Source organism: Dermacentor variabilis, chromosome 6, assembly GCF_050947875.1.
Source record: "Dermacentor variabilis isolate Ectoservices chromosome 6, ASM5094787v1, whole genome shotgun sequence".
NCBI classification, from domain to species: Eukaryota; Metazoa; Arthropoda; class Arachnida; order Ixodida; family Ixodidae; genus Dermacentor; species Dermacentor variabilis.
In genome coordinates this window covers 161,743,912-161,771,108 of record NC_134573.1, presented here as the reverse complement: position 1 = coordinate 161,771,108, position 27,197 = coordinate 161,743,912, and the positions used below count along the sequence as shown (strand labels likewise).

At 43.9% G+C, this 27,197-nt stretch overlaps 1 protein-coding gene across 16 annotated transcripts in view; it reads right to left on the bottom strand.

Moving 5' to 3' along the window:
• PMCA (plasma membrane calcium-transporting ATPase 3) overlaps nucleotides 1–27,197 on the bottom strand; it is a 376,386-nt gene that overhangs the window by 53,361 nt on the left and 295,828 nt on the right. For 12 of the 16 annotated variants that reach the window (XM_075696519.1, XM_075696521.1, XM_075696522.1 and 9 more), the window contains 12 exons: nucleotides 24,284–24,373; nucleotides 21,297–21,485; nucleotides 18,447–18,649; nucleotides 16,920–17,055; nucleotides 16,616–16,722; nucleotides 15,448–15,692; nucleotides 13,294–13,438; nucleotides 9,612–9,737; nucleotides 9,287–9,466; nucleotides 5,160–5,354; nucleotides 4,193–4,384; nucleotides 3,283–3,496 (listed from right to left, as the gene is read on the bottom strand). In XM_075696519.1, the coding sequence (XP_075552634.1) occupies nucleotides 3,283–3,496; nucleotides 4,193–4,384; nucleotides 5,160–5,354; nucleotides 9,287–9,466; nucleotides 9,612–9,737; nucleotides 13,294–13,438; nucleotides 15,448–15,692; nucleotides 16,616–16,722; nucleotides 16,920–17,055; nucleotides 18,447–18,649; nucleotides 21,297–21,485; nucleotides 24,284–24,373 (2,022 nt within the window). The remainder of the gene's footprint in view (nucleotides 1–3,282; nucleotides 3,497–4,192; nucleotides 4,385–5,159; nucleotides 5,355–9,286; nucleotides 9,467–9,611; nucleotides 9,738–13,293; nucleotides 13,439–15,447; nucleotides 15,693–16,615; nucleotides 16,723–16,919; nucleotides 17,056–18,446; nucleotides 18,650–21,296; nucleotides 21,486–24,283; nucleotides 24,374–27,197) is intronic. The other 4 variants (XM_075696515.1, XM_075696517.1, XM_075696518.1 and 1 more) reach the window with 2 other exon arrangements.

The following is a 27,197-nucleotide window of genomic DNA, read 5'->3' as shown; positions in this document are numbered from 1 at the left end:
AAGAAATTATAATTAAGACAATAATTTAGTTTCGGACTGGCTGCTACTAAAGAAGTCCGTCACACATTGTCATCACATGCACCTGCCGTGTACCTGCTGCCATCACTGCACTAGACTCTCTATCTAAGCATTACATGCGCTCACTAGATAATGAAACTCTTAGTACATATGTCTGCATAGAGCAAATATTCAAGAAGACACCATGCTGAACCTAATTTTTGCTTTGAGGACAACTCGCACAGACTAGAATGCAGGAGTTTATTGCACACAGAAGCTATTTCTAACAGTCTCGCAGAGGGCTCATTAGGATAACTTTGGGCCTCCCAGTAAAGGAACAATTTGATGGTGCAGATAGGGGTCACCATAGGCAGTGCCGACTAGGGAGGGGGGGGGGGGGGGAGCTTCAAAGCCCGAGCCCCCTTCGGGGTTTTCCAAAGGGGGGCAGAGCCCCCCCCCCCCTGGCGATGCCGCAACGTGCATCCCCCCCCCCCCCGATCACACACACCTAAAATGTCAATACCAGAGTTCTGTAGCCCGCATCATTTGAGGTTTCTTTTAGCTTACCTCGACCTTTTCACTTAAAATAGTAGCTAATAGCTTGCTGCACCATTCTTGGCACAGACATGCATGGCTTTTAATTCATACTTTCACTTTGTTTCTGAAAATCCTCACAATAGGAGGACGAGCGCATTAGAAGCACTAGCAGTGACTGCCCCATCAGTATTTTCTCACTTCAATGTAGTTTTAAATTTCCGCTCTAAACATCATGCACATAGACAATACAGTCGAACCCACTTACAACAATATTCAAGTGCCATGAAAATTCCATTGTTATAACCGGGTTGCATGAAAAAAAAATCAAAATGGGGGATGGCACAGCTGTTCCGAGAAAACTATAATGGTGGGAGGCCAGTTCTCTGCACCACCTTCCTCCATCCGACTTCCAATTGTGTTGACTCATTTAACTGTTTAACTGTGCTTCCTGCGTGCTTGATACGATCGCGTGTTCTTGACAAGCCGCAGCTATCGGCGTTTCAAGAATGGCACTGCTATAACAACTGAAAAGAAGGGTCACAGGCAGCAAGTGACACATGAGCTCCGCCGAGGCATCGCTTTGGTGGCCCCAAAAGGCGTCTTAATATATGCAGGAAGGTTGCCGCGGCAGCATGTCAGCTTGAGAAATCCAGAAGCACTGGAGCGAGATCACCAAAAGCATCTCGCCAAGTACTTCCCACAGGCTTGCAAGAGAAAACCGCATGTCTATCAGCATTGCTTGCTTTACACGAAACTTGCCGATATCCCTCTCCAGGGCATCCAGGTGCTCCACATAGTGAAGCGGAAGGTCCCTCGCAAAAACAAGCCCATGGGGGACTGAGTCATCTACGGGACCTACCGCAGGGACAATGTTGAGGCAGTCTGCCCTACCGCATAAGCGTTGCTGTCGTGACTGTCAATGTCGCCATCCGATGCAAGCACATTCACGACGATTGCCTCATTGGTTAGGAAGCACTGCATTTGGAAATTTATAGCCGTGCGCTTTCTTTTCACCGGCAACGTCATGCATTGCCGATAATCAGCAGGCAGATCAGCCATTTTCCATTTCGGCGGCAAGTGAGGCTGAGAAACAACGTGGCCAGGAACGAATTCGACGCAACGAACAAATAGAAGCACGAGAGACTCAATCCGTTAGCAGAATTGAGCAGAATGAGGGCCATAGAATAATGAACCAGCTGTGAGGGCCGTGTGCACAACTTGGGAGCAGCACTGCAACACTGGCAAGGTTGTCAGCGCAGTTGGCGCAGTCTATTTGTGTTTCGGAGGGTGGTACGGAGCAGAGCTATGGGCGCAGCCAATTCGTGTTTGGAGGGGTGGAAGGGCAATGGGAGAGATGCGTGCGAGGCTTGCGTGCATCTCTCATGAATTTACTCATGGAGAGAAGCGCGCGGCAGCAGTTGTGGTGGCGCTGACCTTCTGATAGTCAGCCACTCATACTCACGGCAGAGCAGGTTCTTAAAAGGCGAAGATCCAGGCTTGTTTCATGACCATTTCGCACTAAACTGGCAGGGATCACGTATTTCAGCGACGTACGCTACAAGCTTGGCCTACAGCTCCGGAAAGCATCCAGACTTCAGACCGTGGAAAATTCTTCACTTGCCGTCACAGATGAAAATTTTGCTTCGCTGCAGTCGCCACTCTTGCACCACCCATTCAGAAACAACAAACTTGCGGTCCACTGCGCAGTGATTTGTTTCTTCAGTGTAAAGGAAGGCAGCCCTCTTGAATGCTGCTGTGAACGCGTCAAACTACGAGCTAAGAGCGCTAAGAGCTACAGGGAGAAACATGAGCGGTGTCTGCTCTTCCATGAACTATTGATACTCCCCACAAACGCCGCCGTTCTAAGGGTGCCGCCACGAATGGAACAACGGCATTTCCATCAACTATCGACCCCCCCCCCCATTAGTGTTGTGTGCACTGTAAAACTCTAAAAAAATGTAGAAAACCCTTCCGAAAAGCGAACAAATGCACGGGCAAGCGAAAAGCTAAGGGTAGGGCCATAGAGCAAACATAAAATTGTAACTACGTTGTAGCTCCCCTGATATATTGTTGGTCTCGCTTTCTTTTGGCTGTGCCATGTTTTGGTTTCGAGTGTAAGTCGACCCCCCAACTTCAGATATTGAAATTTAAAAAAAAATAAGTTGACTTACAATCATGTAAATACGGCATTTTTTGGTGCCCATTGGTTTGAATGACACAGCTTACATGCAGCCCTTATTCATAGGGACCAACACATGTTACAGGTGCCCTGAAGCTCAACATACTGGCTACAAAAGGGTTCAAGGTATCCTGCTTTCATTCGTGCGCACCTCAATATTATACTGCGGTACACATTTCTTGCCCTCCATAAACCGGAAGTTTGGTGCCTGATAAGTAGCAAAAGTGTCAATGACAACAGGTTGCCTGCTTCATCTCAGGACAATCTTGCACGCTGTCTGCTATTGCAGGCTGTTGTCCATGCTTTTGTTGCTTGCCGACTACGAAACTCCCGGCGATATAGCTGAGAAATAACCTAACCACAAGATATGCAACTGGTTACATGTTTACAAGAAGGATACTCACGATGTGGTATCTATCATGCACCATATACTAAAACTTTGGACAATGTAACCCAGCGGCACTACGAAGTACTTTAGGTGGCAATGCTGAGACAAAGTCAGGATAATCAAGCCAGACTGAAACATGTTGAGTACTGAAAGCGAAAAGATGGGGCTGAAATATCTGTACCGAGGAAGAGCAGCAGGAAGATGACGGTGAGCTGGTAGATGGCGTGACCCAGGATGTTCTTCATCATGGTGCGCGAGATGAGCGGCTTGGTGCGACCGTAGGGCTTGCGCAGCAACAAACTAGATGTAGGCATCTCCGTGGCTAGCGCCAGGGATGCCAGGGTGTCCATTATTAGGTTCACCCACAACATCTGCACCGCCTTCAGGGGGCTGTCCTGTATGTAGAAAGTAAGGCAGGAAATTGTCAGGACAAACGATAAGTGCTTGCATCATGTGCAGCTCGAGTGAACAACACATCCCACACTGCACATTATCTGTGCTGTGTCTAAAGCAGGCGACTCAAACTTGCAGTTGTCGATCTTCCTGTTTCGAATAAGGTATACTCGCAATCTTAGCGCCTTTAGTATTACCTTTTGATAGTAACTGCTTGATGTGTGTATTTTAGTTATTCACAAATGGCACGTATGCACATATATTTCTGTTAGCTTATCTATTTGAGTGAACCTATTCGGACGCATTTTATTCGTGTTCAGTTTGTCACAAAAGTGCAAAGGCCATCAATCTCATCACCAAGATGAGACTAATGCATTTAAAACATGCATATTTGCAAAGGTTGACAAGACACCTGTCACTCCAGTAAGGCATCACACTAGACATTTACCCTCATATTCATAAATGTATCTTAATCTCAAGCCCATGCTTGACTTGATTTAAATGACACCTGTCTGGCATGCGCCGAAGGAAATGCAATGAGCGCCTTGAGCACGTTCACGCTAGGCATCATAAATGATGAAGTCAAGCATGGGCTTCAAGTTAATTAAAATGTATTCCCGAACAGGAGGGTATGTCGTGTAAATTGCAGAGCGTCCCATATAGCTACTAGTGGAGGACATTGCCCCCAGCTTGCTTACCCTAATGGCGCAGGCACCCGTAAAGGCAACAATGACAGCCACTGTGTTCACAGTGAGCTGGAACTGAAGGAACTTGGCAATGCTGTCGTAGACATTCCGCCCCCACATGACGGCCTTCACGATGCTGGTGAAATTGTCGTCAGTCAGGATGATGTCGGAGGCCTCCTTTGCCACATCTGTGCCAGCAATGCCCTGGTGGAAGAAATTGAAAGCGAGCATGGCTGTCATTAGCCTTTGCGGAACTAAACATATTGCAATGCCTTTTCTCCTGTTTCAATTCAAAATTCCTCCCAACAAAAGCTGCAACAGAAAACACAAGAGAGCCAATAAAGAAGGTCACGAAACTTTGAAGCTCAGTCAACTTCGTGATCCGATTTCCACTTAAGTGCCAATGCCACGCATCACGTTAATGTCGCCTGTTGCCTTAATCACAATGATGATTTGAACTTTCAAAACTGTATGGCCAACCAGCTTCAATAATCTGTAAAGGCAGGCGATCACACAGCAGCCTCCAAGGCAATCTGATATACGTTTCCATGAAACTCTTACATGTGTGTAAGTCAGGTTAAAAGTGACGCACTGAACTGTGGGGAGTGAAGGCAATGTGCTTTATTTGCTATAAAAGAAAATGCCCATTGCCAGCCTGTCTTCCAGTGTGCTTTTTTGAAGTTACTTCCTTGTCATATAAGCAGCATAAGGAGCAAAAAATCTGGCAAGTGATTTTATTGGAAGTAAGCAATTACTATAACCCGCTTAAAATCTCTACGTCATGTCACTACGTTAGGCAGTACATTAAATTGATCCCTAATGCAGTGCATTCAGCATTATTCACGCTATGCATGTCTATAGAGCCTGGGAACCTTGAAATGACACTCAGATGCTAGCAATACATTGTAACATGAAAGTTTTTATGTGCGGACTCCTTTTACCATTGCAACTGTAATACAGGCAGATCAGATCAACTCACCATGGCGAACCCCACATCGGCTTTCTTGAGGGCAGGCCCATCATTGGTGCCATCGCCCGTGACAGCGACAACCTCTCTGTTGTCATGCACTTTGCTTTCAATAATGCCCTTGACCAGGTTGTACTTGTCCTGTGGGGATGACCGAGCCAGCACCCGCAGGCGGGGCCACACCTTGTCCAGCAGTGGTTGTTGGATCTGCAAGGGTCAGAGGTCACATTACTCCACCACTCAGTTTCGGAAGAATGTTATTTTAGAGCAGCTACTTGTCGCAGTACCAACGTCCCTTTAACAGCCACTCTTCAGTTTTGCCACCGATGTCTGTTTGCACAAATTGATAAATTAATGCTGGCCACCTTGTTTCTATGTATAGACCCTACTTGCCTGCCTGCAGTTCAATTTACTTCCCGATCAACATTTTCCCGGTCCGCACCTATTCCCATCGACAGCCTGCTACAGTCAAATCTCGTTACTACGAACCCCCACATTCACGAATTTCTCAAATTTACGAATATTTAAAAAATCCCTGCCAGATTGCCTATATTTTCAATGTGAAAATATTTCAGAACTACGAATTTCAATACAGCGCATATTTCAGAATGACGCACATAGTTTATTTTCCCCGTTGTAACCGAGGAACAGTATTACAAATTCGGCTAAAAGTAATAGCGCCGCAACTCTCGCGCGAAACAGAAAACGCGAGTGCAGTAGCTATCATCATCACTATGTCGCAGTAGCTATCATCATAACCATGTCAAGTGCTAACTGCTTCACCACAAACAACTTCACCAAGAACTTCACAACAAAGGTTTGGCGATGTTTGCACGAGATCCAACGATGAATGCAGCTAGCGACGGTGCCAAGAAGAAGCGAAAGCAGTTTTTGCTGCAGGATAAATTGGACGTATTGCAGGAAATCGATGCAGGGAAAAAGCAAATCGACGTGTGCAGACAGCGTGGCATTGCCACATCAACCGCCACAATGATTTTGAAAGACCAAGACAACATTGTTAAGCTTCACCTGGAATCACAACTCGCTCCTACAAGGAAATGGCTGCGACTGGGAAACTTTCAAAATGTGGACCAAGCTATTCTCACGTCGTTCAAATATGCCAGACTACAACACGTTCCCGTGTCTGGTCCAATGCTCAAAAAAAAAAAGCCTACGAATTTGTCAATGCACTTGAAGTAGCTGGGTTCGACGCCAGTGCGGGTTGGCTTTTTCGTTTCCACCAAAGGAATGGAATGACTTGGCGGGCAGTCTCGGGCGAGGAAAAGGCTGCTGACAGGGAAGGCGCAGCCTCCTGGCGCTATGATCGTTTTCTAGAGGCGGCCGAGTCATACTCTAAGACAATATTTTCAACGCAGATGAGACTGCATGTTTTTATCAGCTCCTGCAAGAACAGACAATGTACTTCAAAGGGCAGCAGTGGAGAGAAGGGAAGAAGTCGCACCTTTGTGTGACAGTCCTGCTCTACTGCAATGCAACAGGCACGAAGAAAATTAAACCACTCGTCATCGGTAAGTATGCGATGCTCCACTGCATGAAAGACATCATGCAGTTACCATACAACTGCCGCGCCAACAAACGAGCCTGGATGACCAGAGAACTCTTTTCCGAGTGGCTCATCAGACTCGACAACCAAATGAGCAGGAATGACCGGAGAATTCTACTGGCTGTCGACAAGTGCTCTGCTCGCATTGTGAATGAATGTGACGCACATTCACTTGGAGTTTCTGCCGCCAAACAACATGTCCTTGCTGCAACCCCTAAACTAGGGCATTACAAAGAGTGTGAAAGCAGAATTTTGCAAGCGCCTTACGCAACGGTTGATTATCAACCTCCGCCTAAAGCAGCCGACTGCGATCAATATTTGTCAGGCAGCAGAAATGCTCACAGGAGCTTGGTGGAACTTGAAGGCATCCACCATTAGCAACTACTGGCAAAAACCAGCGCTTTTCAGAGCGCCTGCGCAGCTTGAAGATGGCCTGGAGGTGACCAGGAGTCACCCAGGAGACCTGTGGACCAAGGTTGCAGAACTGCTGCCCGCAGTCTCTTTTTTCGACGACTATGTGGAGAACGACAGCGCAGCACTAACGGTGGTGGACCTGACAATTGAAGAGATTGTTAACTGTGTTCGTGACGTCTCCATTGACGATGACGACCCGAAGGAAGGCAACTGTGGGTCACCGAACATAGAAGATGAGATCTTGCCGAACATTGATGTTTTACTGCACATGAACAAAGTCCGCACTTTCATCGCTCGGCGCAATGATGTACCCGATGAGGTATTGTGCAAAGTGGAAGATGTAGAAGCATTCCTAATCAGTCGTGCGTGCTGCACGTGCCAGAAGAAAATCACTAATTTCTTCAAATAAAGCAGATTTGAAGTGAGTGAAACATTTTTATTTGAGAGTATGCTTGTCTGCACACTCGTTTACTGCCAAGGTACGTCGTTTTCATTCCTAACAGCGCATATTTCACTGACTTATAACTGCAAGTTTTTCATTACAACAGTATTTCAAAATAATGAATGATTTTTGGCGGTCCCGCATGATTCGTTATATCGAGATTTGACTGTACCAATGGTTGGAAATTCATATTTTGCTGCTTTTCGCGTGCTCTCAGATAGCAAGCTCCATTGATTCAGGAACTATTTATTAAGTTTTGCTTTTCTGTATTTGTGGAAGTGCCTTCAGAGAAGAGGAGTGTTCAGCACAATGAGTGCTTGTACGAGTAGTTTCCAAGATGGCGTCGACGTCTGGTGCCACTTATTTACCGAAACATCGTATTTCTGATGTTTCTGATGCATCTGTGCAAGAGTGTTTGAACTTTGGAAACAGCACTGATATGGAAGAAAACTTCGGTTCTGCAGATTTCAGCACAGAGCTTTGCTTTCTTCTATGAAATGCGGTGATATAAAGATATCCTGCCTGTTGTTAAGGTCACAGTTCTTATCTGCAGAGTGATAACATCCTTTAGGCAGAATCATTTGCTGGCAGCCATGCAGAGAGTAGAGCTTGGCGCCATAAGACAGCCGAGAGTCAATCTCGGCTCTGCGCCAGGGCTAGTCACTAGGGTTATCATTATCTTATCTCAAGAAATTCTTTATATAAAAAGCTGATATTTGCCAGAGTATTGCATAGGTCCTTTTAATTAAAAATACATATTCACAATTATTTTTTTACATTGTCATTCACATGTGAAGCACACGTAATGGCACACCGCCCACCAACAGAAGTGGCTTCTCGCAGGCGCTATACTTATAAGCGCAAAGTAAAGTTTTCATTGTGCAAAGCAACAGTGACGTTCTCATGTAATGTTTTACTTTTCTCACCAAATAAAATATTTTTTTTTCAAATTCTTTTTAATTATGTTGTTTGCGACTGGTATTGTCGGAAAGAAATTTTCTTCCTCAACAATTTGATACTAAAGTCGACTTCCGTTAATTCGACCCTGATGGGACCAATGAAATTGATCACGTTATGTGGTGGGTCAAACTAAACAAGGTGCAGAAAGAACACCGAGCCTACCACCGAGTCCTTTAGCAGAATTTGCCCTATTGTAACACGCTCCCAAACCAAATGCACTTCCACTTCCTATGTGTCCAAAGAAGAAAACTACCTTAAAAATGGCATTAAAACTTTTAAAATGTAGAAATAAGATGTACACCCAATTCTTAACAAGAAAAATGGACAATATGTGTTGCACAATGGCAGCATGTTTCTTCAGCTTCGCCACAATACATCATGTTATGCGGTAAAGCATAAAAAAACTGAAAAGGCAGTTTTGGTTCTGTGTCCGATTGCACAGCCCATGCAATTTTCAGCCCAATCTCCTTTAAAAAAAAAGTGCATGTTAGAATCCAGTAAATACAGTAATCAGACATTATGAGCTAAAGAGACATTATAAGTTAGCAAAAGTGAAATTTCATGGCAGTTAGCCTTTAATATGGGCAAGCAGCACAGATCTCTTCAACATATGCTGGGGCCTTCCCACGAAAGTTTGCTAACAAAAGTCATGTGGCATTACTACAGTTGGTTTATACCAGAGACACCAATTCCCCTGCACCACCTTCTAAAACGTCAAAACAATTTGTGTTTAAAACAATTTTTTAGAGTGCTACCAACCTCGCCGCTAGAATCTCGAATTCGCCGGTTGAACTCCTTGCCTTCAAGAACAAGGAAGTCGTCGCCCGGCTTGATGATGCCGCACTTGAGCGCAATAGATCGCGCTGTGTTGACATTGTCTCCAGTCACCATGCGAACGGTGATGCCCGCTCGCTGGCACTTACGAATGGCCTCGGGGACCTGAAATGGAACAAACCACAGTAAGCTCGCAGATGTTTTGGCGCCGCATGAACAAATGCTAGTGGCAGCAATATTTTCAGAACAAGCAAAGGTAAGCACAAGATTCCTGCATTTGTTCTAGAAGGTCTTAGTGGACACAACTCACTTCAGGGCGTACAGGGTCTTCAATGCCAACCACGCAGACGCAAGTGAGGTCCTTGACAATGTTGTCTTCATCTTCCCAGTCTGGCTCTTGCGCGACCGCTACCTCATTGGCCTTGGTGTTTGACCCCTGCATTAAACAATGATGACCTACCTGAGCAAACTATTGAAAAACTCTAAGGCAGTGGGTTACCACTGAAAACACCACCAGTCCCACATAAACCCATCAGAGTGCATTCAGAGAGACAACTGCAGCCTCAATAGCCATAAACGTTGCCCTCTTGCTTAGGCCTAATTTTTTGGCTTGAGAACAGTGGAAAGGGTCAGACGCAGATGGTAAGGTCAGGACAAGTTTGGACAATGTTCGTGTAAGTAATGCTTTGCACGAGAAACAATGGAAATAAGCTGAAAACGACTTCTTATTCTAAAAGGCTTAAGAGTAATCGTGACCATATTTTTTGTTTAACATGAACCAAAATCTACGTACAAGCTTGTTTTCGCATTTTGGTCCTACAGAAGCGCAGCCACAGACAAAAAGAATGATGCTGCCTCAATGCAGCATTGCACTCAGCAGAACACTATAACCATGCTGCCAGTGCAAAACACCATGAAAACAAATTAAAAACAATTTTGAACACAGAAGGCCAATCATGGCCGTCTATAACAATGTTTACACAGACAGACCAAAGAACAGACAAAGCAGCGAATAAGATGAAGTTTTGTCCATGATAGAGCAGGCGTTTAAAATGATAGCCAAGGCATTATGCGTATAACTTGTCATCGAAGAAGGGAAGCTGCAAAGTGAAAATCTGTGCACTCACAACACAATGACAACACAATATCGCAGGTGCCTCTTTTAGTGTTCTTGGTTGTGCGTCCTGAATCACTCAAGATTTCACGTGATGCTCGACGTTTCATTAGATTGCTTCAATCTTTGCCTATTAGTGAGCTCGAACACTGTCCTGTAGCTTGTAACATTAACATTGTCCTTGAGGACAAAACTGAAGAAGTGCAACCCAGATTGTAAATACGCTGTGCAACAGGTATGGAGGTCATTCTTATTACAGTTGAACCCTGCATTAGAGCACTGCATGAGCTTGGGCATCCCCAAAAACACAAGCTTGGGGGGCGGGTCATGCAAAGTGGGCTTCCCGGCAGACTCAAGCCAGGCCTAGGCCTGAAGTTCAGAAATGAGCAGAAATATTGCCCTATTAAACAAAGCATGGGCTGCAATACATTCCCTTAGCCAGATCTCTGGCTTGAATGAGACAGTTTCCGTGGCAGGGGATATACCCCGACCACGAACCATAAGCACCTAACCGGTAGGCATCGAAAAGCTTAGTGCCACCATTGCTACCAAACTTCTCTGAATTCTCTGAAGTCTCCATTCCTGAAGCTGAAGCTTTCAAATTTTTGCTTCATCACCTATATTAAAACTCTCTTTTTTATTTGTATAAATGTTCACCACTCCTATCTGTAATGCCTCAACAGCCCTGATAGTAACCAAATAAATAAATAAATAAATAAACAAATAAATAAATAAATTGAACGCTGGAATTAGCTCGATAGCTTTTCGTTCACCTCCTGCCGTTCATACCCATCCACTCCAATGGCCACTTTTTAGCGGTACCACCACGTCTGGAAGGCCTACACTGTTATAAGAGGGGGAAAAGAAAAATGCAGCACAAATTATGGGGATTGGCACACATGTGCATAATATGGGGTGGCACTTACGTGGCATATGGCAAATAATGGCTTCGCACAATTTCCTTGCTTTGAACATGAAACTGCTAACCGAGCGCACGTGTAACTGTGAAACTATATGAACACTAGGAGGCCTCCCTGCGTGTGTCATGCATCTGTGTATGCGACGCTGTGTTCAGGCAGAATTTAATGATTATGCTTTTATGACCTTCAGTGAACATCAATCACGAACTGTGTGTCCTGAACAACAAGTGTTGCATGAGGGGTTAGCAGCTACTTCCACTTATGTGACAATACCCCTCTACAGGCACACACACTTCACATGCACTCCCACACACATATTTGCGAGTGCGTCCGCACGTTCCCGCAAGCCTGTCAATGTGCCTGCAAGCGTTTCCATGCTTACACTTTCCATCGCAGAAACAAAGTCAATAAATCTGGCTTTCATCATCTCTTTCTCTTGCTATGGCAATCTGCTACTGAAATGAGGATAAGTGCTACATATTTTGCCCACAACAAAATCTTCTCCTAAACACTCTTGAAGATTCTGACAGTTGCTGGTAAAAAAATAAGTACAGTATGCCACAACTGAATAATCACTCCTCTGTCTGGTCATTTTTATCCACCCTCAGGCCCTTTTATAAAATAAATTGCTGAAGGTTAATGTACTTCTTAGCGAAGCATGCACCCACAAAACACTGATTATTGCTATACGAAACACTTTGCTCTCAATGGCACGTTCGGGCCTCGGTCAGGCCTGTTTTGCGGACGGGCTGGGGACAGGTCAGGTAGGTGACATTTTTTTCAGGCTCAGGCCGGAACCAGGTCTCACTTTCAGCCACTAGGCCGGACTCGGGCAGGTAAACATCTACAAGTGCCAGGCCAGGGCCAGGTCTAGGCTGAGAATCACGGCCCTTACAGTGCTCTACCCCACAATAATTAAATCGGCGAGGAAAGCAAGAAATTTCGCTTTCGCGAGAATTTTGTCGCTGCAAAGTGGACACCACAAACAGGGAATGCACTGCGAAACAAAACTTTTCTTCGTTCCATTGGCCTACTTTCACAAGCCTTGCTCAAGGCTATAGGACCACACTGGCTATAACAAAGTGCACACCATGCGTCAGTCAACGATGGCAGCACTGCCATGGAGCGACATTCTTGGCCGACGACATTTAGGGACGACCATTTTTTAGAGATTCCATGTACCTCAGCACCAGACACATTGGCATCTGTGAGCAACAACGTTCCCCACGAAAATTTGCCCAAAGGGGTCATATTCTTGGTCTACGGCTTTCTAGATACGATCAGATGCGTTGGCGTCTATGAGCGACAGTGGGCACTAGCGGAACGCTGTTGCCCGTAGATGCGAAGGCATACAGTACGAGTAACCGCATTCTGTGCATGGGACAGCATTCCTCCAGTGCATGCTGTTGCCTGTAGATGCCATCACGTCTGGTGCCGAGCGGAATCTTGTGAAAGTGATCGATTTCTAAAAGCGAATGACCGAGGATGCTATACGTTGCCGCAAAGCTACATTCGGCGACACTGAATCCGCACAGAGTGCCCATGGGGTGGCATCAGAACCAGCTTTCCAGAAGCAGGGGGATGTGTATTCTTGCACAATCACTTTCAGAAGATTTCAGATTTTTTTCACGCTGGAAGGAGAGCAGCCCACACTGCGGCTGTCATCCGAAGCATTAAAAGTGCACGTCAGAGGGACATGTATTAGCTTTAGAGGGATGCAGTCGTGCCATTTGAAATAGGCCATCAATGAACAAGATGGCGACCATGACGTGCTTGTGGTGCATGCAATTGCTTCCAGCGCTTTACTGTTCTTGTAAATAAAAATGGCGGCGGCCTTGTAAGCGTAGTGATGGTGTTTTATGCGATTCAAGTGGGCAGAAAGTGCAACTGAGCAGTTTTTTTACTCTGTTAGCGCAGTTCAATTCAACAACAACATTAAGCAGCTGAATGTAGCTCACCATCAGGATGTAGTCCTTATAGGCAATGGATATAGTTCGCAGCCCATTGGATGCCATGGGCTCGATGACCGTCCGCACCAGGCGATCCTGGTCTTCTTGCCTAAAGTTCTCCACTTGACCACCAGATCCAAAGATGTAGCTGCACCTAAATGCACACAAGCCACATGGCTGACCGTCAGTTGTGCAAAGCTTGTGCACTGCACAATTTATTTTACATTCGATTTCAACGACACATATTATAACATTACAAAATGCAATGCAGAAACTTGTCCGTACCTCTGAACTTCTGCCACACATCTAAGCTTACTAGTAACACAATAGCAGTGCTGTAAAAGACGACAGCATCGCCTCCAGGCACGCCTTAGAGGTAGCAGACGACGCACAAGCGGCATCATGAGTGAGTACCAGGTAAACAGGTCATGCATATTGTAATTATTGCTTTGGTACACAAATTCCTTTATTTATTTTTTGTTCCAATTGAGTTCGAAATCATGTATAGCTGCTGTCCCCACTTGGATGGAAGTTTTACAGAGTTCTTGTAATTGGTGTGCAGTGTACACAGATTCAGGAGTGTTTTCCTTTATTCCTTGCTGATCGTACATTAGGATACATTTCTGTTAGGCATATTTAAAATTACTGAAAGTACTGCATTTAGTTTTGCTTTTAGTTGATGATATGACACCATTGCCGTAAAGTTTTGTCAGTAAAAATAATGTGACTTGCTGCACTATGATTAACTTCATATTGCTGGGGGTTAGGGTGCTTCAAGCTGCTCTCAGCTTTTTCCCCTAAAGTCCTCCATTTTTTACGGAAACAATAAAGAAAGAAAGAGAAAAGAGTTGCGTGCCCTGATGAGCGAAAAACACAATTTCAGATGAGTTTGTGGTACTTCATGGAGATGACAGCACCTCTCAGCAACCACTAGTGTCGAATAGGCATGAAATATGAAATATAACATTGGCGCCGTACATGTACAGCAAAAACCCTCAAAGTTAACGCTCCTGCAAGCTGCTGGCCATCTGGCAATGCTTAAAACTTGCTGTTGCTGTTGGCTTGGTGGCCACCCTTCTGCACTCTACCGCTAGTACCTTGCCTTCGCACACTACCATCGCTGTCAACTTCTGCACTCTGTGCACACAGGCTGCTACGATTTGAATGTCATGTAGTACACTCAAACTGGTATGAAACACGAACAGCGGAGCACACAGCTTGCAGCAACATGCCACCCAATCAGAAGCACCTAACTTTGGCCATGGCAAACTGCTGCACATGTGTAGTCAAATTAAGGGGCACATGGCTTCATGTCCTGCTCAATTGTTCTCAGCAATCACTTGGCTTATCTGCATTTTGTGAACAGGCGGGCAGAGCACTGCAAGCCTCCAATGTTGTACAGTGCTCGTTGCTGGCTGTCAATGAAATCGAACACTGGATGCAAATGAACACTTCTAAACCGCAACAAAACACTCGCGTCCGGTAATGTGTGTTGTATGAAGCCAGAGGCTTGCACCTCTTTGTCAGCATGCTCACGTAATGCTGTCAAGTTGAGCGACTGTCCAGAACCTGATAGCAATACTTAAAGCTTCAAACCATTAACTTGACTGCACTTGCACAGCAGTTCGCCATGGTTGTGAACAAAGAGTGCAGCATGCACCACAAGTCAGAAGAATGAATTGTTTACGTTAGAAGAGTTAAAAAAAAAAAACACATGTGCGCGATTCTTTTTTTTTTTTTTCATCTGTTTTGCAGTCCTTTGGCATCGTGCAGCAGGCATGTTGTGTCTGCTGCGGCTTACCCAACTAAACAAAATTCACAACTTAACACAGTTTTACTGCAAGAACGACTTTGCCATATCGAGGTTATATTGGACCTTTACTCGTGCAACAGTAAGTAACCCCAGGTCAACGAGCAAAATCTTAAAGTGAATAGCTTTCGTTGGCTCTTTCACCCATTTTCGTGGTTGGTTGACAGTTGGACTAAGCAAGGAAAACATTCATTTATTCGTTCACGTGTCCGGGCTATTAGCTTACATTGACAATCATTGTTGATGGATTCTGCGGAACTGTTCTTTTCTTAGGCAGCAATTTCAAACTCCGCGTGAACATGTCTGCATGCCAAATTCCTAGTGCTCAGAACGCGGCATGGGAAGGACCTCACTTCTTCATGACGATTTCAGAAGCACCCTTGGTGTAGACGCGAAATCCTCGGCCACCATCGAGAGGGATGACAGTGCTCATGGACTTTCGGACCGAGTTGAAGGTGTAAACTTTGTGCAGCATTTCCTCGGGGATGTCATCCCGCACGCTCTGGTATTCCTTGCCAAGGTCAAGCACAAAGCCCAACAGGGCGCACTCTGTCTTGTTGCCCACCTGCTTTGGAAGTTCACCCGGATTCTCGGGAAGCTGCATGAGTGGACGTCCCACCACAAGTAATCCCACAGTGAGATGATGCAAGTAAACAGCTCATACACTTTTCCTACATATATAATTGCATCAAGCAACCACAAGCAATGCCAAGTGGTTCAAACTAGAATTTTTTGGATGCTTCAAAATACCAAAAGCCTTGCGTTTCCAGTGGTAAACATAAATGGGCATGTCTGTATGTAAATGTCTGTGCATGTTTCTGTGCCCGCTGCAGAACCTTTAAAGTAAGTAAAGTTTAGAGAACACTAGGTTTGTTGTAACTCTGTTGTATCCCTTTCATGTAACCCTTTCAAGTAACTCTTGCAACAATTCATGTGCACCTCCAAGACAACTCCATAAACTCAGAATTCATACCACAGGCTTATTACTTAGCCTACATGAGCATATTCACAGTTATAAGATCATTTAAGGCAACAGTAAAGTTGTACATTGATGACCATGCTACAAATATGTGAAATTATTTTTGTTCACTGCACCAGGCCCCACCACCGAGTGAGTGACTAAGGGAAGAAAGTCAATTCTTGAGCTCAGGCTATGTTTTGTAAATGGATCTTTCTACACAATTAACGATGCTCAGTGCAGTGAAAGCAATGAAGTAAGGTTGGCAAGTTTTGGTACTTCCGTAGGTTGAACCTCTCACTGCTGGTTAGAGGAGTCATGCAGAGACAAGGCACAGGTCAACGTGCTCACAGCCACCCAGTTATAACTAAAGCTAGTTTTCTGTTAATCTAACTAACCTCTTGGTTTAAGCTGCTCAAAAGTGGAGTTGGATAGCGCTCACTATAGACGTAACATATATTTAGAAATTTTCAGATCTCTAAAAGTTTATCTTATGCTGTATACAGGCAACTATGGCTATTAAGAATCTAATAAAGTTGCAAGGAAGGGCCTCAGATACTTACAATAACCCTAGATGTGTAGGCACTGTTCACTGATATGCCATACAGTATCTTGTCAGCAACAAAAGGTGGAAGAGTTTCATATTTTGGTGATGGCTTATACTGAACACCTGCAAAAAGAATGAATGCATTTAAATCAAAGTAAAGCTCACAGTGTAAAAATAAAGGAAATAATGCAGCGAAGATTTCATGGTGACATAATTTCAGTCACCCCTAGCACACTCCATGGTGAAGGGTAACAGAAAAGAAAAAAAAGGAAAGAAACAGCTCGCACACAAAAAGTACGTTTAGAGTAATGGAATCTCACCACAGATGTAGCTCTGCACTACAGTCATGCGGTTGGTTGTCAAGGTGCCAGTTTTGTCAGAGCAAATTGCTGTTGCATTACCCATCGTTTCACAGGCATCTAGGTGACGTACTAAATTGTTATCTTTCATCATTTTCTGAAAAAACAGAAGTGACAAAATTACAATTCAGTACAAATGCCAGCAGCATGTCCAAGTTCACAGTCCACTACAAAACCTTGCGCATGTTTGTACATATTTGGTGTTTTACGGCAGAGCAGCGTCCTAGGCCATACTGTGCCAAAACAAATTCTTTTGCTCTTCAAATAGTTTCAGCTGAACATGTAACAATGTGTTGAAAACTAGGCACTACAAAAAGATGAATTTATTTTTTCTTGCTGTCTTTAGAAACCTCACTACGCCTTTAATCATTTGGTAGTAAAATAGATCTATGTCCGTGGCCAGTGTGGTGCGTATTTTCATGCTGTGCGTTCTGTTTTCTCTTAGCAATTTAAATATGTTGGACAATCCTAAATTTTACCTCTTACCAGCATCTATTCAACGAAAAAGCAAGAACCAGCTAGACTTATTCTGTCCTATGACATTGCCCCAGGCTACACATGAATGAATTATGAAGAGAGTGCTTTCACCCCAAAGAATGGCATCTTCTCAAAGCAGGGCTTGCTTAGTGCCTAGAAAGAACACAGAGCTAAAAATCTCTCACATTACCTTAACGCAGCACAATTTTCTTAAGGCACACTGTTCAAATGTTGCCAACTCATTCAATCATACTCCTCAGGGTCGCATACATTTATTTGAACTGTTCAAATTGAAAGGAACTAGAGTGCAAGATTAAGCCACATTTTAATGCACGAGTAATTAAATACGCAGATAAAATCCTCACGTATCCTACCCTTGGAACCAAGGCAGAAACAGACAAGAAATGACGCTAGTAAAAAGGCAGGGAAAGGTTTTCGTTCAACTGCCACCACATGTCGTAAAAGTGTAGTTTTCAGCAGTTTTCTATAGCTCACTGCTTTACAAGGAAATCAAGAGCCCAAGAGAATTACTTTCTACCCAAGCCATATTTTGATAAATGAGTGGTGGTTCGTCAAATATAGATTTAAAATTTAAATTGAGGTTTAACATGCCGAAACGACACGGTGGGTTATAAGGGACACATTAACGGAGGGCTACAGGTTCATTTTGGCTGACTAAGCTCCTTTAGCAAGCATCCAAAGCACAGTACATGAGCATCTTTGCATTCTGCTCCCACCGAAATACAGCAGTGAAATCGAACCTATGGCCGTGTGCTCAGCAGCAGAATGAGATAGCCACGAAGCCACTGTCTATGATCCGCTTGTATCTTTCTCAGCACATTTCTTTCGGAACATAAGTGGCCTTATAATGCCCAAAAAAATATTACACCAGCAAAACAGGTTTAACTCTGTTCGAACTACGAGAAATGATGAATTGCTCGAGCTTGATTTATCGCGACCCGACCGTATGCAGCAATGGCAGGTGAAAAATGAACCACTGCTGCCGCCCACCTTTACAGAGTAGGCGAGGGAGAGAGTGACAGCCAATGGAAGACCTTCAGGGACGGCCACCACCAGAACAGTGACACCAATGATGAAGCAGTTGACGATGTGCTGCGTGTCACTGCTTCTCCAGGGGCGACCCTCCGCCACAAACACCTCAATCAGGTGCCGCACCACCAGAATAAGGACCGTCAACACTGCTATCGTTGACCCTGTGGGGCACAAGAAGTTGCGGAATAGTGAGAAACCATAGTGGAGACAGATCACACTTTGAAGTGCTCACCTGGCAATACCATAAAGCAATTAAATATTTGAAAATCAGTGACATATCTTTTTTTAAGCTGCAGCAGCCCTAATCTTCTGCCATGTAACAGGATGACAGTAAGCAAGTGTGAGGGTGGGTAAACACTTGAAAGTAGACGTATGCGAATATAGAATAATAGATTCCGAATCTAATATTGAATATCAGAAAGCGTTTCACGAAACTTAATGCTTACAAATTTCGGGCAAGAAAATTCAGTGCTGTACTTGCTCGGGAGACTTATACCCCTGCATAACAAGAATGTTATGCAGTGCTAAATGCGAAATGCAACCTTTGCGCGAAATGCGAAGGTTGTGGGGTTCGGTTCCCACCTGCGGCAAGTTGTTTTTTCATCCACTTTAATTTCCATTAATTTATCGTTACTTTATTTCATTTATTAAGCACAAATAATTTCCCCTATGTTGTCCTTGGTGGCTGTGTTTGTTGGCTTCTCATGATAATAATAATATTTGGCGTTTTATGTGCCAAAACCACTTTCTGATTATGAGGCACGCCGTAGTGGCGGACTCCGGAAATTTTGACCACCTGGGGTTCTTTAACATGCACCTAAATCTAAGCACACCGGTGTTTTCGCATTTCGCCCCCACCGAAATGCGGCCGCCGTGGCCAGGATTCGATCCCGCGACCTCGTGCTCAGCAGCCCAACACCATGCCACTGAGCAACCACGGCGGGTAGGCTTCTCATGATATGACTTATAAAAATCTGGCCCCTCGGTTAAACCCCTTTCTTCTCGTTTATGCAGTGCTATAAGTAACTTAGGTACATAGAAATCGATATACATAGTATGGTCTACTCCTATTAAAGGGAACACCAAATTAGTATTCCAGCACTGGTTAGAGCTCAGTTCTGATACATGAAGGTCTGGGAAGTAATATCTTTATCAATAGAATTTCTGCTGAATAGAACTGAGTGCTTTTCTTCCTCTGAAACTAATGAATTAGTGAAGTTCTGTTGCGCTGAAATTCAATGAGCTTCACAGATAGCGGATTTGCGTTTTGCAGCAGTCTTTCGTTTATTGCACAGAAAGTTTTGCTTTCCAGTTTTGCTCAAAAACACAGAAGGGCTACCTCAACTTTACAGCAGGTGGGTTATCATAAGGCCACCTGTGCAACAGATGAAAGTCACTCGATCATCCCTCCTCACGCAGTCAGCACCAACAGTAGAGAGCAGGTGTCGTCCGCATCATTTCATTGTTAAGTTCAGAGTAATTTTCCACATGTCAAAGATTATGAATTTGGAGGGTAACAGCAAGTTCACATGATGCTCCCCCAGGGAGCACCAGCAGGCTACCAATTTATCCTTGTTGCTCCTGCTTCAGCTGCATGCCAACCTTGCAAATGCTACCTAAGCCAAACCAAACAGACACATGGTGCCGTTTTAGCAAGAGCAAGAAAATTGGCAGTTTAAAGGGAAAGCATTTAAAGCAACAGCAAGGTTTAGCGATGTGCCTGAGCCCCTTTCACAGGGCTCTCGAGTGCAACATGTGGAGGCAACATGGCGCAACATGGAGGTGAGACATAACAATATTTAGAGTGACATGACGCGGCACGGCATGCGAGACAACTACTGCTGCGTAGCAGTAACAGTATCTTGGCAGATACCAGGTGTGTCACAATACCGGTGCAATGAGAAATGCTGGCAGCAGCGTTACTGGGGTCACAACTCGATGGCACATGAGACGAGACCAATGGAAGATGGTCAGCATTTGTCAGCACCCACTGAAAGGATCAGATCGATTTAGCATGATGTTTACTGTCCATTCTGCTCAGACCAGTGTATGTACCATGGTGTGGTATGCAGCTGCTCGGCAGGTTTGCCAATATATGTACGCACAATGCTCATGCCAGTAGTGGAAGTCAGAAAGCTACTTTGGCTCTGGCAAAGAGAAGTGAGTGGAGCGTAACGGTGCATCCACCTGGCTTTGTCACTTTTGCAGCCAAATGCACTGCGTGTCTCTGGAAACCTTCTAGCTCTCTATGTGCGGGCCTTAATTGCGCGTTGATACCGTGAGAGCATAATGGCAGCAAAGGCCCGAACATGCTTTTAGTGCCAATAAATTGCTATCACTAAAACATTAACGATAATTAAATAAGGCAGGTAGGTTGCTGCGAAAGCAGCCATGAAGGTAAAGCAGCAGCATTTTACACTAACTGAATTTTAACAAAACTCGTGCTCCATCTCATTCCATTACACTCCGCATTGCCCTGTAGAGCTCATTAATCTATCTACAACACCATATCCCAAATGTGCATTGGCTAGATTGATTTTCACATGGCAAAACTGTGCCTAGGCTGCAAGAAATAGAAATGCATAAACGGAAAGCCTCAGTCACCTAGGGGTCACTGAAATCACAGAATTCTCAGATCGTGGCTTTTTCTGTATAGCACACCAACCATAGTAATGCGATGAAGTTCAATAAGTAAGCCTGCTCTGTTTGGCTTAACAGCACAATTCTGTTGCTGGCAGGCCATCTTGGTGTGCCCCCTGTGGCCACTGCACATTGGTGAGAGCAAGAATAATGTCCAGGGAATCTTACCAACATATCCTATCTGGATGGCCAGCTTGGTGAGCTTGGCCTGCAGCACAGACTTCTCTTTGCGGGGGTTGCTGTCTTCGGCTGGAGAGCTGGCGGCGACAATGGAATCCGCGCGGGCAGGTTCCACGTGAGTGTTGGCAGTGATGTTGCCCAAGTGCGAGTTCCCAGACATGGCCACTTCTTCATCAACTGCAGCACCACGCGTCATTCAGAAATATGGGACATTAGTGGTGCGGGAACATCTTGACATGCAATAGCAGCCTCTTACGACCAAACGCCACCGGCGCAACAAATGAAGAGAGAGAATGCTAGACAAGTTGGAAAGTAAATGGCTTTCTTACATATCCCAGCTAGCTGCACAACATTTTCGTGGTAGTAAATGGAAGCTCGATGATGGTGCCAGGGATATAACAAAGGTTTGCCAAGCTAACAACTCCCTCCTCTGCTACAAAATGGCAACTCTATTAAGTACATGACATGTCCCAACTATCCTGAATAATGTATTGGCAAATGCCAGATGTAAACACACAAAATGTAAAGTGCCTGTTACACTTAGAATAATGCATAATAGGTATTGTGGCACTGATAACAGCTCAGGTGAGATACAGCCATCCAAAGTTAGTTACCCTTTTAATAGAAATCTTATAACACTTCGCCAGCCATATTACTCCCGGAAAGCAAAAAGCAGCTGAAATGTGGAAGGTCACCTCACTTGGATGCAAATTGTGTGTTCCGAGTGTGGTTTTCACAGCATGTAGTAATGAAATCACAAGCTCGTCAGTAAAGCAGGTGCTATCTATGCCTAACTACTGACCTTGCTGAACAAACCACACTATTTCCTACAATGCGGCAGTTTCTGTAATGTGTTTAAAGCGACAACAAAATGAATGGCAAATCTGTACTAACATATCTCATTGGCCTTTGTCTTTTGATTTTGTCACATGAGACAGGCAACCTAAACTTAAAAGTGTGTCCTGGTGAAATCAACGTAATCACCATGACCTTGTTGCTTCAAAATTTCACAGTAAATGTTAGCAAATAGGATGCAACACTTAAGACACCAATAAGAGCATTATGGCACATTTAACTAACTGATCAGCTTAAACATCCCATACCAAGGAAAAGGTTACGAGGAATGCCACAGTGGATGTTTCTCGATTAATTTTGCCAACGCAATTCTTTGACTCACACCCAAACTTGATACAAGAGGGTTTTTGCATTCCTCTCCTACCGAAACATGGTCACAGTGTCTGAGAATCAAATCTGGCATCCTATTTAACAACAAAGTTCTACAGCCATTAAGCGGCTGCAGTGAGTGAATACAGTGAATGAATCAACCAACATTAAAGCAACACAACAAAAACTTGGTTTCAAATCTAACAGCTTGTGACCAATCCAAAGCAATTACCAGTTATCTTATTAGTGCAAAAGTCATTCATTAATTAAAAACGAAACAGAGAACTCACCAGAACACGTTAAAACAAGCACACATAAATACAACCTCAAAACAAAAACACAAACCCACATGGTGCAGAATACCACGGCAATGTGTAAGACAACAAACGCATGCGCCACAAGCATAAAAACCCAACACACACCAGGCTTTTAAAGTGGTAGTACAATCCGCATTTTATTCTGCTACATTATAGTACTACGTGTTGTGCTGCCAGCAAAAAAAGAAGAAAGAAAAAACTGCTCAGTGGCAAACATAAGTGAGCTGCTCAGTGCAGGCCTTCAAACACATCATTAACGCAGGCATTAAACAAGGAGAAATGAGGCTACCAGTTAAATAAATTTCTTTAATAACCAACAAGGTCTGATAATATAGCCAGTATGTATAACTATCAGCTAAACCACCAGATCATCTGCACTCAAGTTTCACACACAACTCAGAGCCATGGTGGGCTGTTTTAGTTAATGTGCTTGAATGCAATACTTGCCCGTTTCATTCATAACAGATCAGAAAAATATGTTGAAAATTTATTTCTGGGCTTTTACATTCCAATGTCACCAGGGATGTCACATTCCAATGTTGCAGCTAATGTTGCAGCCGCGAATCAAGAAGAAGGAAGTATGTCTGCAGCAATGCACAACTTAATATGCAATTTTCTCAGTCGAAGTGACAGCAGCGCTGTCTATTCTACAAGAATTAATTGCCTGTAACAAATACCATGGAATATGGTTGGGTTTCGTTATTCGCTTAAGAAACAGCAACACTTTTCCTTCCTCAGAAGGGGGGAAAAAAATGTTCTACATTCTTTGGCCAGTGTCACCACAGATGATATGCGAGTTCAGTTTTATTCAGGGTGAAAATGGCAAGTACTACATGCAGCACACAATTAAATGAAACAAATTTGGTTTCTATATTAAATTTGAACAGAAATGAACAAGTAGTTCAGCTCAAAGAGATGCTTTTGCCATGCTCTCTTTTCAATGGAACACTCTGTACACTATACTGCGCACTTGGGTGCCAGTTAGAAGACGTGCCCACGATTTCCTTTTGATCCCCAAATGCCAAGGCTTGTGACCTCCCAGAATATACCAGCGTAGTTACGCCAGTATCCTCATTCTCCATGATGCCACCGTTAAAAGGCTCTTTCAGCAGGCGCATGCAACGTTTTCACTTCAAATAGCTGTACCCGACGACTAAGCATTCCAGTGGTTTGCAGTCAACTTCACGCACACGGCGTGTGTTTCACCAAAGCATTAGGTGCATCATTAATGCATTCACTAGCCACAGGCAATCACAAAGCTTTTAGTTACATCGAAAAAAAGAAAGCAAATGAAAAAAAAAAATTGTGAAGTACGGAAGGCACCAAAAAGTGCCAGGTACAAGCAAGCAAGCATCAGAGGAAGCAGCCGACACCCAAGCAACAGAACAAGGGTGAGAAGGAGCCCTACTCTTTTTTTTTTTTTTAATTGTTTGGGAAATGCGAGCAAACACAAGACAACCAAACAAAAGGAGAAAAAAAATTGAGGGCACACACTCTGGTTGTTCTCGGTGAGGCATACACTACCATTTGGGTCAGGCTGGGTGAGTGGCGACAACTCCTTTTCGCCAGCTTCGACGTAGCATGCTGGGGGGATGATGCGCGCACAACAGGGGTGGAGGCAGCAGCAACAAAGCAGGGAAAGTAGATGAGGAAGGGAGTAAAAAAAGTAGGCCAGGAAAAAGGAGCAAAAAGGAGGAAGGGGATGATCAACCCCGCAAAGGAAGAAGAAAAAAAAAGAACACAATGTCAAACCAATGCTCAAAAACCAAATCTGATTTACGACAAACTCAGTACTCCCTTTGAGAGCGAAAGAAAAAAAAGAAAAATAAGATAAAGAACCAAGGGTAGATGCAAATTATACTCTCTCAGTGTTACCATTTTTTATATAATGCCAGCAAAGAGCAAGGTGCAAGTCATGCTTTTAAAAAGCAGCATTCACGGTCCATTGTTACCAACTGTTCATGTGTATAAAATGGGGGATGCTACAATATTGAAGCATCAGCCCAAAGTAGGAAAAACAAAAATCCTTTCTAATGCACAAGTGATTTCCTTTTGGGATCCTAGGTGTGTAAGCTGCTACACCCTAAATTTGCTACAACAGCTAAATTCAAAACGGTGAGCAAGGATTAGCCTGTACAACTAGCAAGTAAAATTGCTCTAAGGTTAACAAAGCAGGAAAAGCAAAAACCTCAACAACAACGCAGACAAGAAGTGTTAGTATAAAAGGATATGCTCAGTCACATCAGCTCATAGAAATCGAAGAGTTGCATCAAAATTACATAACTGCAAAGCTGATAAGGATACGGGCAGGTTGCATCAACTCTAACATAGAAAATTACCAAAATGTGCCAAAGGGAACATTCAAGAGAAATAGTATGAGTCTAGACTGGCCAGGTTGCACTGAAAACTCTCTATGCATTTCTACGGCCGAGAAATATTTCTTATTAGCACAGAAAATGAAGACAAAGCCTTCCAGTTGAATTTCGCTGTCAAATTACAGAACTAGTCACACTTCCATGATGTTGGTTTCACTGTCGTACTTGCACACATTTGGGCCACTTTTGGCCATGAAGAACTGGCGAGGTTTCTCAGCTAACACCTGACAACTTTGTTTCTTTTTGTTTTACTTTTAAATTGAATAAAATCCCGTTCTTTATTACTAAACACTCAGCTAGTGTAGACCATATAGTGCAGAAGTGCACATTGTCACGGGGATCTGGTATGAAAATTTTCTTGTGGTGTCACCAGCAGTCTTTCTTTTAATGTGAAAGCATTATATGAACCTCACACGATAATCCGGCACTGTAGTCAGCGGCGTGACCGAATGATGGTACCAAAAATGACCAACGGTAAAAGGTAAAACAATTAAAAAATACTCGCGTTGATGTCGAATTTCTTAGGGAGGTTCCTGCAAACAAAGTAAATGAATGCCCTTTGAAAATAATATTCGGTAAATTTCAGTCTAGGTGGGAATCGAAGCCAGGCCTCCGAGGTGCGTGACAAGCACGCTTCCCCGATGCCACGGCAGCTCCGCAGTTCTGGTTCACTAAATGTGTGCTCAGTCTGTGCGCCCATTGTGCCCGTCACATCACATCCGTCTGGCTGACTAAACATGTGGCCTAGTGCGTGTTGCGTTGGGCACGTGACGGCACAGCCAATGGGTAGGAGGTGCCGCCAGTTCATGAGTGTATAAAATGAGTGTATGAAACAAAAAGCATTATTAATGTCTAGTTGAAATCAACTGAGCAGTCCTTCGAGCGATGAATTCCTCATGGGCAAGCGGGCATGTTGAGACACTCGGCGCACTTTCATTTGGTTTTAATGAGGCGCAGTTAGAACACAGGCGAGAGCTTGCACGGACAAGAAACACGCAGAAAGAAAACATTTCATCAAAGCTACTAGTATAATGCTTTCGCATTCCCACACGTAAGCACTCTTAAGTGTTTCTGCTGAATTTTTCAGCATTCTATTTGGTGTACAAAGCCTAACTGAACTGACTAAGCAATCTTAAATCCTAAACGTCAAATAATCTTAGCTTACTATTTCTCTTGCGTTCCTTCGAGGCAAGGTTGTAAGCAGAGTGTGTGTTAGTAGCGATGCAAAGAACAAACAATCTTAGTAACACAAAGCAAGCAATAAACAAAATAAATTAATATTATTCTCTTTCATGCACGCATGCAGTCAGAAGTACTAAGCACTGCAAGAAATTAATTTTACAAGATCTGATACTCTCTGCCCAGCATTGTAACAAAACCAAACTTTTGTTATGTAGTTAAACAACAATCTTCGGTGCACATCTATGAGTGAAAGATGCTGCATGCTTCAAGGTATCAAAATAAGACACCAAAGAGAACAAATTAGAACCTTCCCGGCTTCAACGCATGCTCGAAAGCCACTTCATCACAGGGCTGCAGCCTTCAACATGCTCATCCCCATACTTTGCCACTTTAAACACAATTTTGTAATTCACAAGCAAAAAATTTTTTTCAATAAGAAGCTAAGATCCCGTTCATGGAGAGAGTTCAACCTGAGCCTGAGAAACGTCTCTCAATACATCATAAATACACATCTTGTTTCGAACTTCGTTCTGAATCAAGGCTTCCACCGTGTACCATTAGGTGTTGGTGTGTCTATTTTATGCGCTCTTCCGTGGTTAGAGATTAAAGCGGGTGCCCTGCGGGATACACTTCAGACACAATAACAGTGCAATTACTGCATAGTGTAAAATGGATTCTCTGACATCTGATGGCACAAAGCTAACAATGGATACACACCTCCCACAGTTTCCGTGTAATTCTCTTTACAGTCCCCCCCCCCCGTCCATATCATGCTCACCGCCAACAACATTGCCTTTCTTACTAAATTATATTAAGGTGCTGTCGTGGCATTCTTATCCTGATCAATGGAT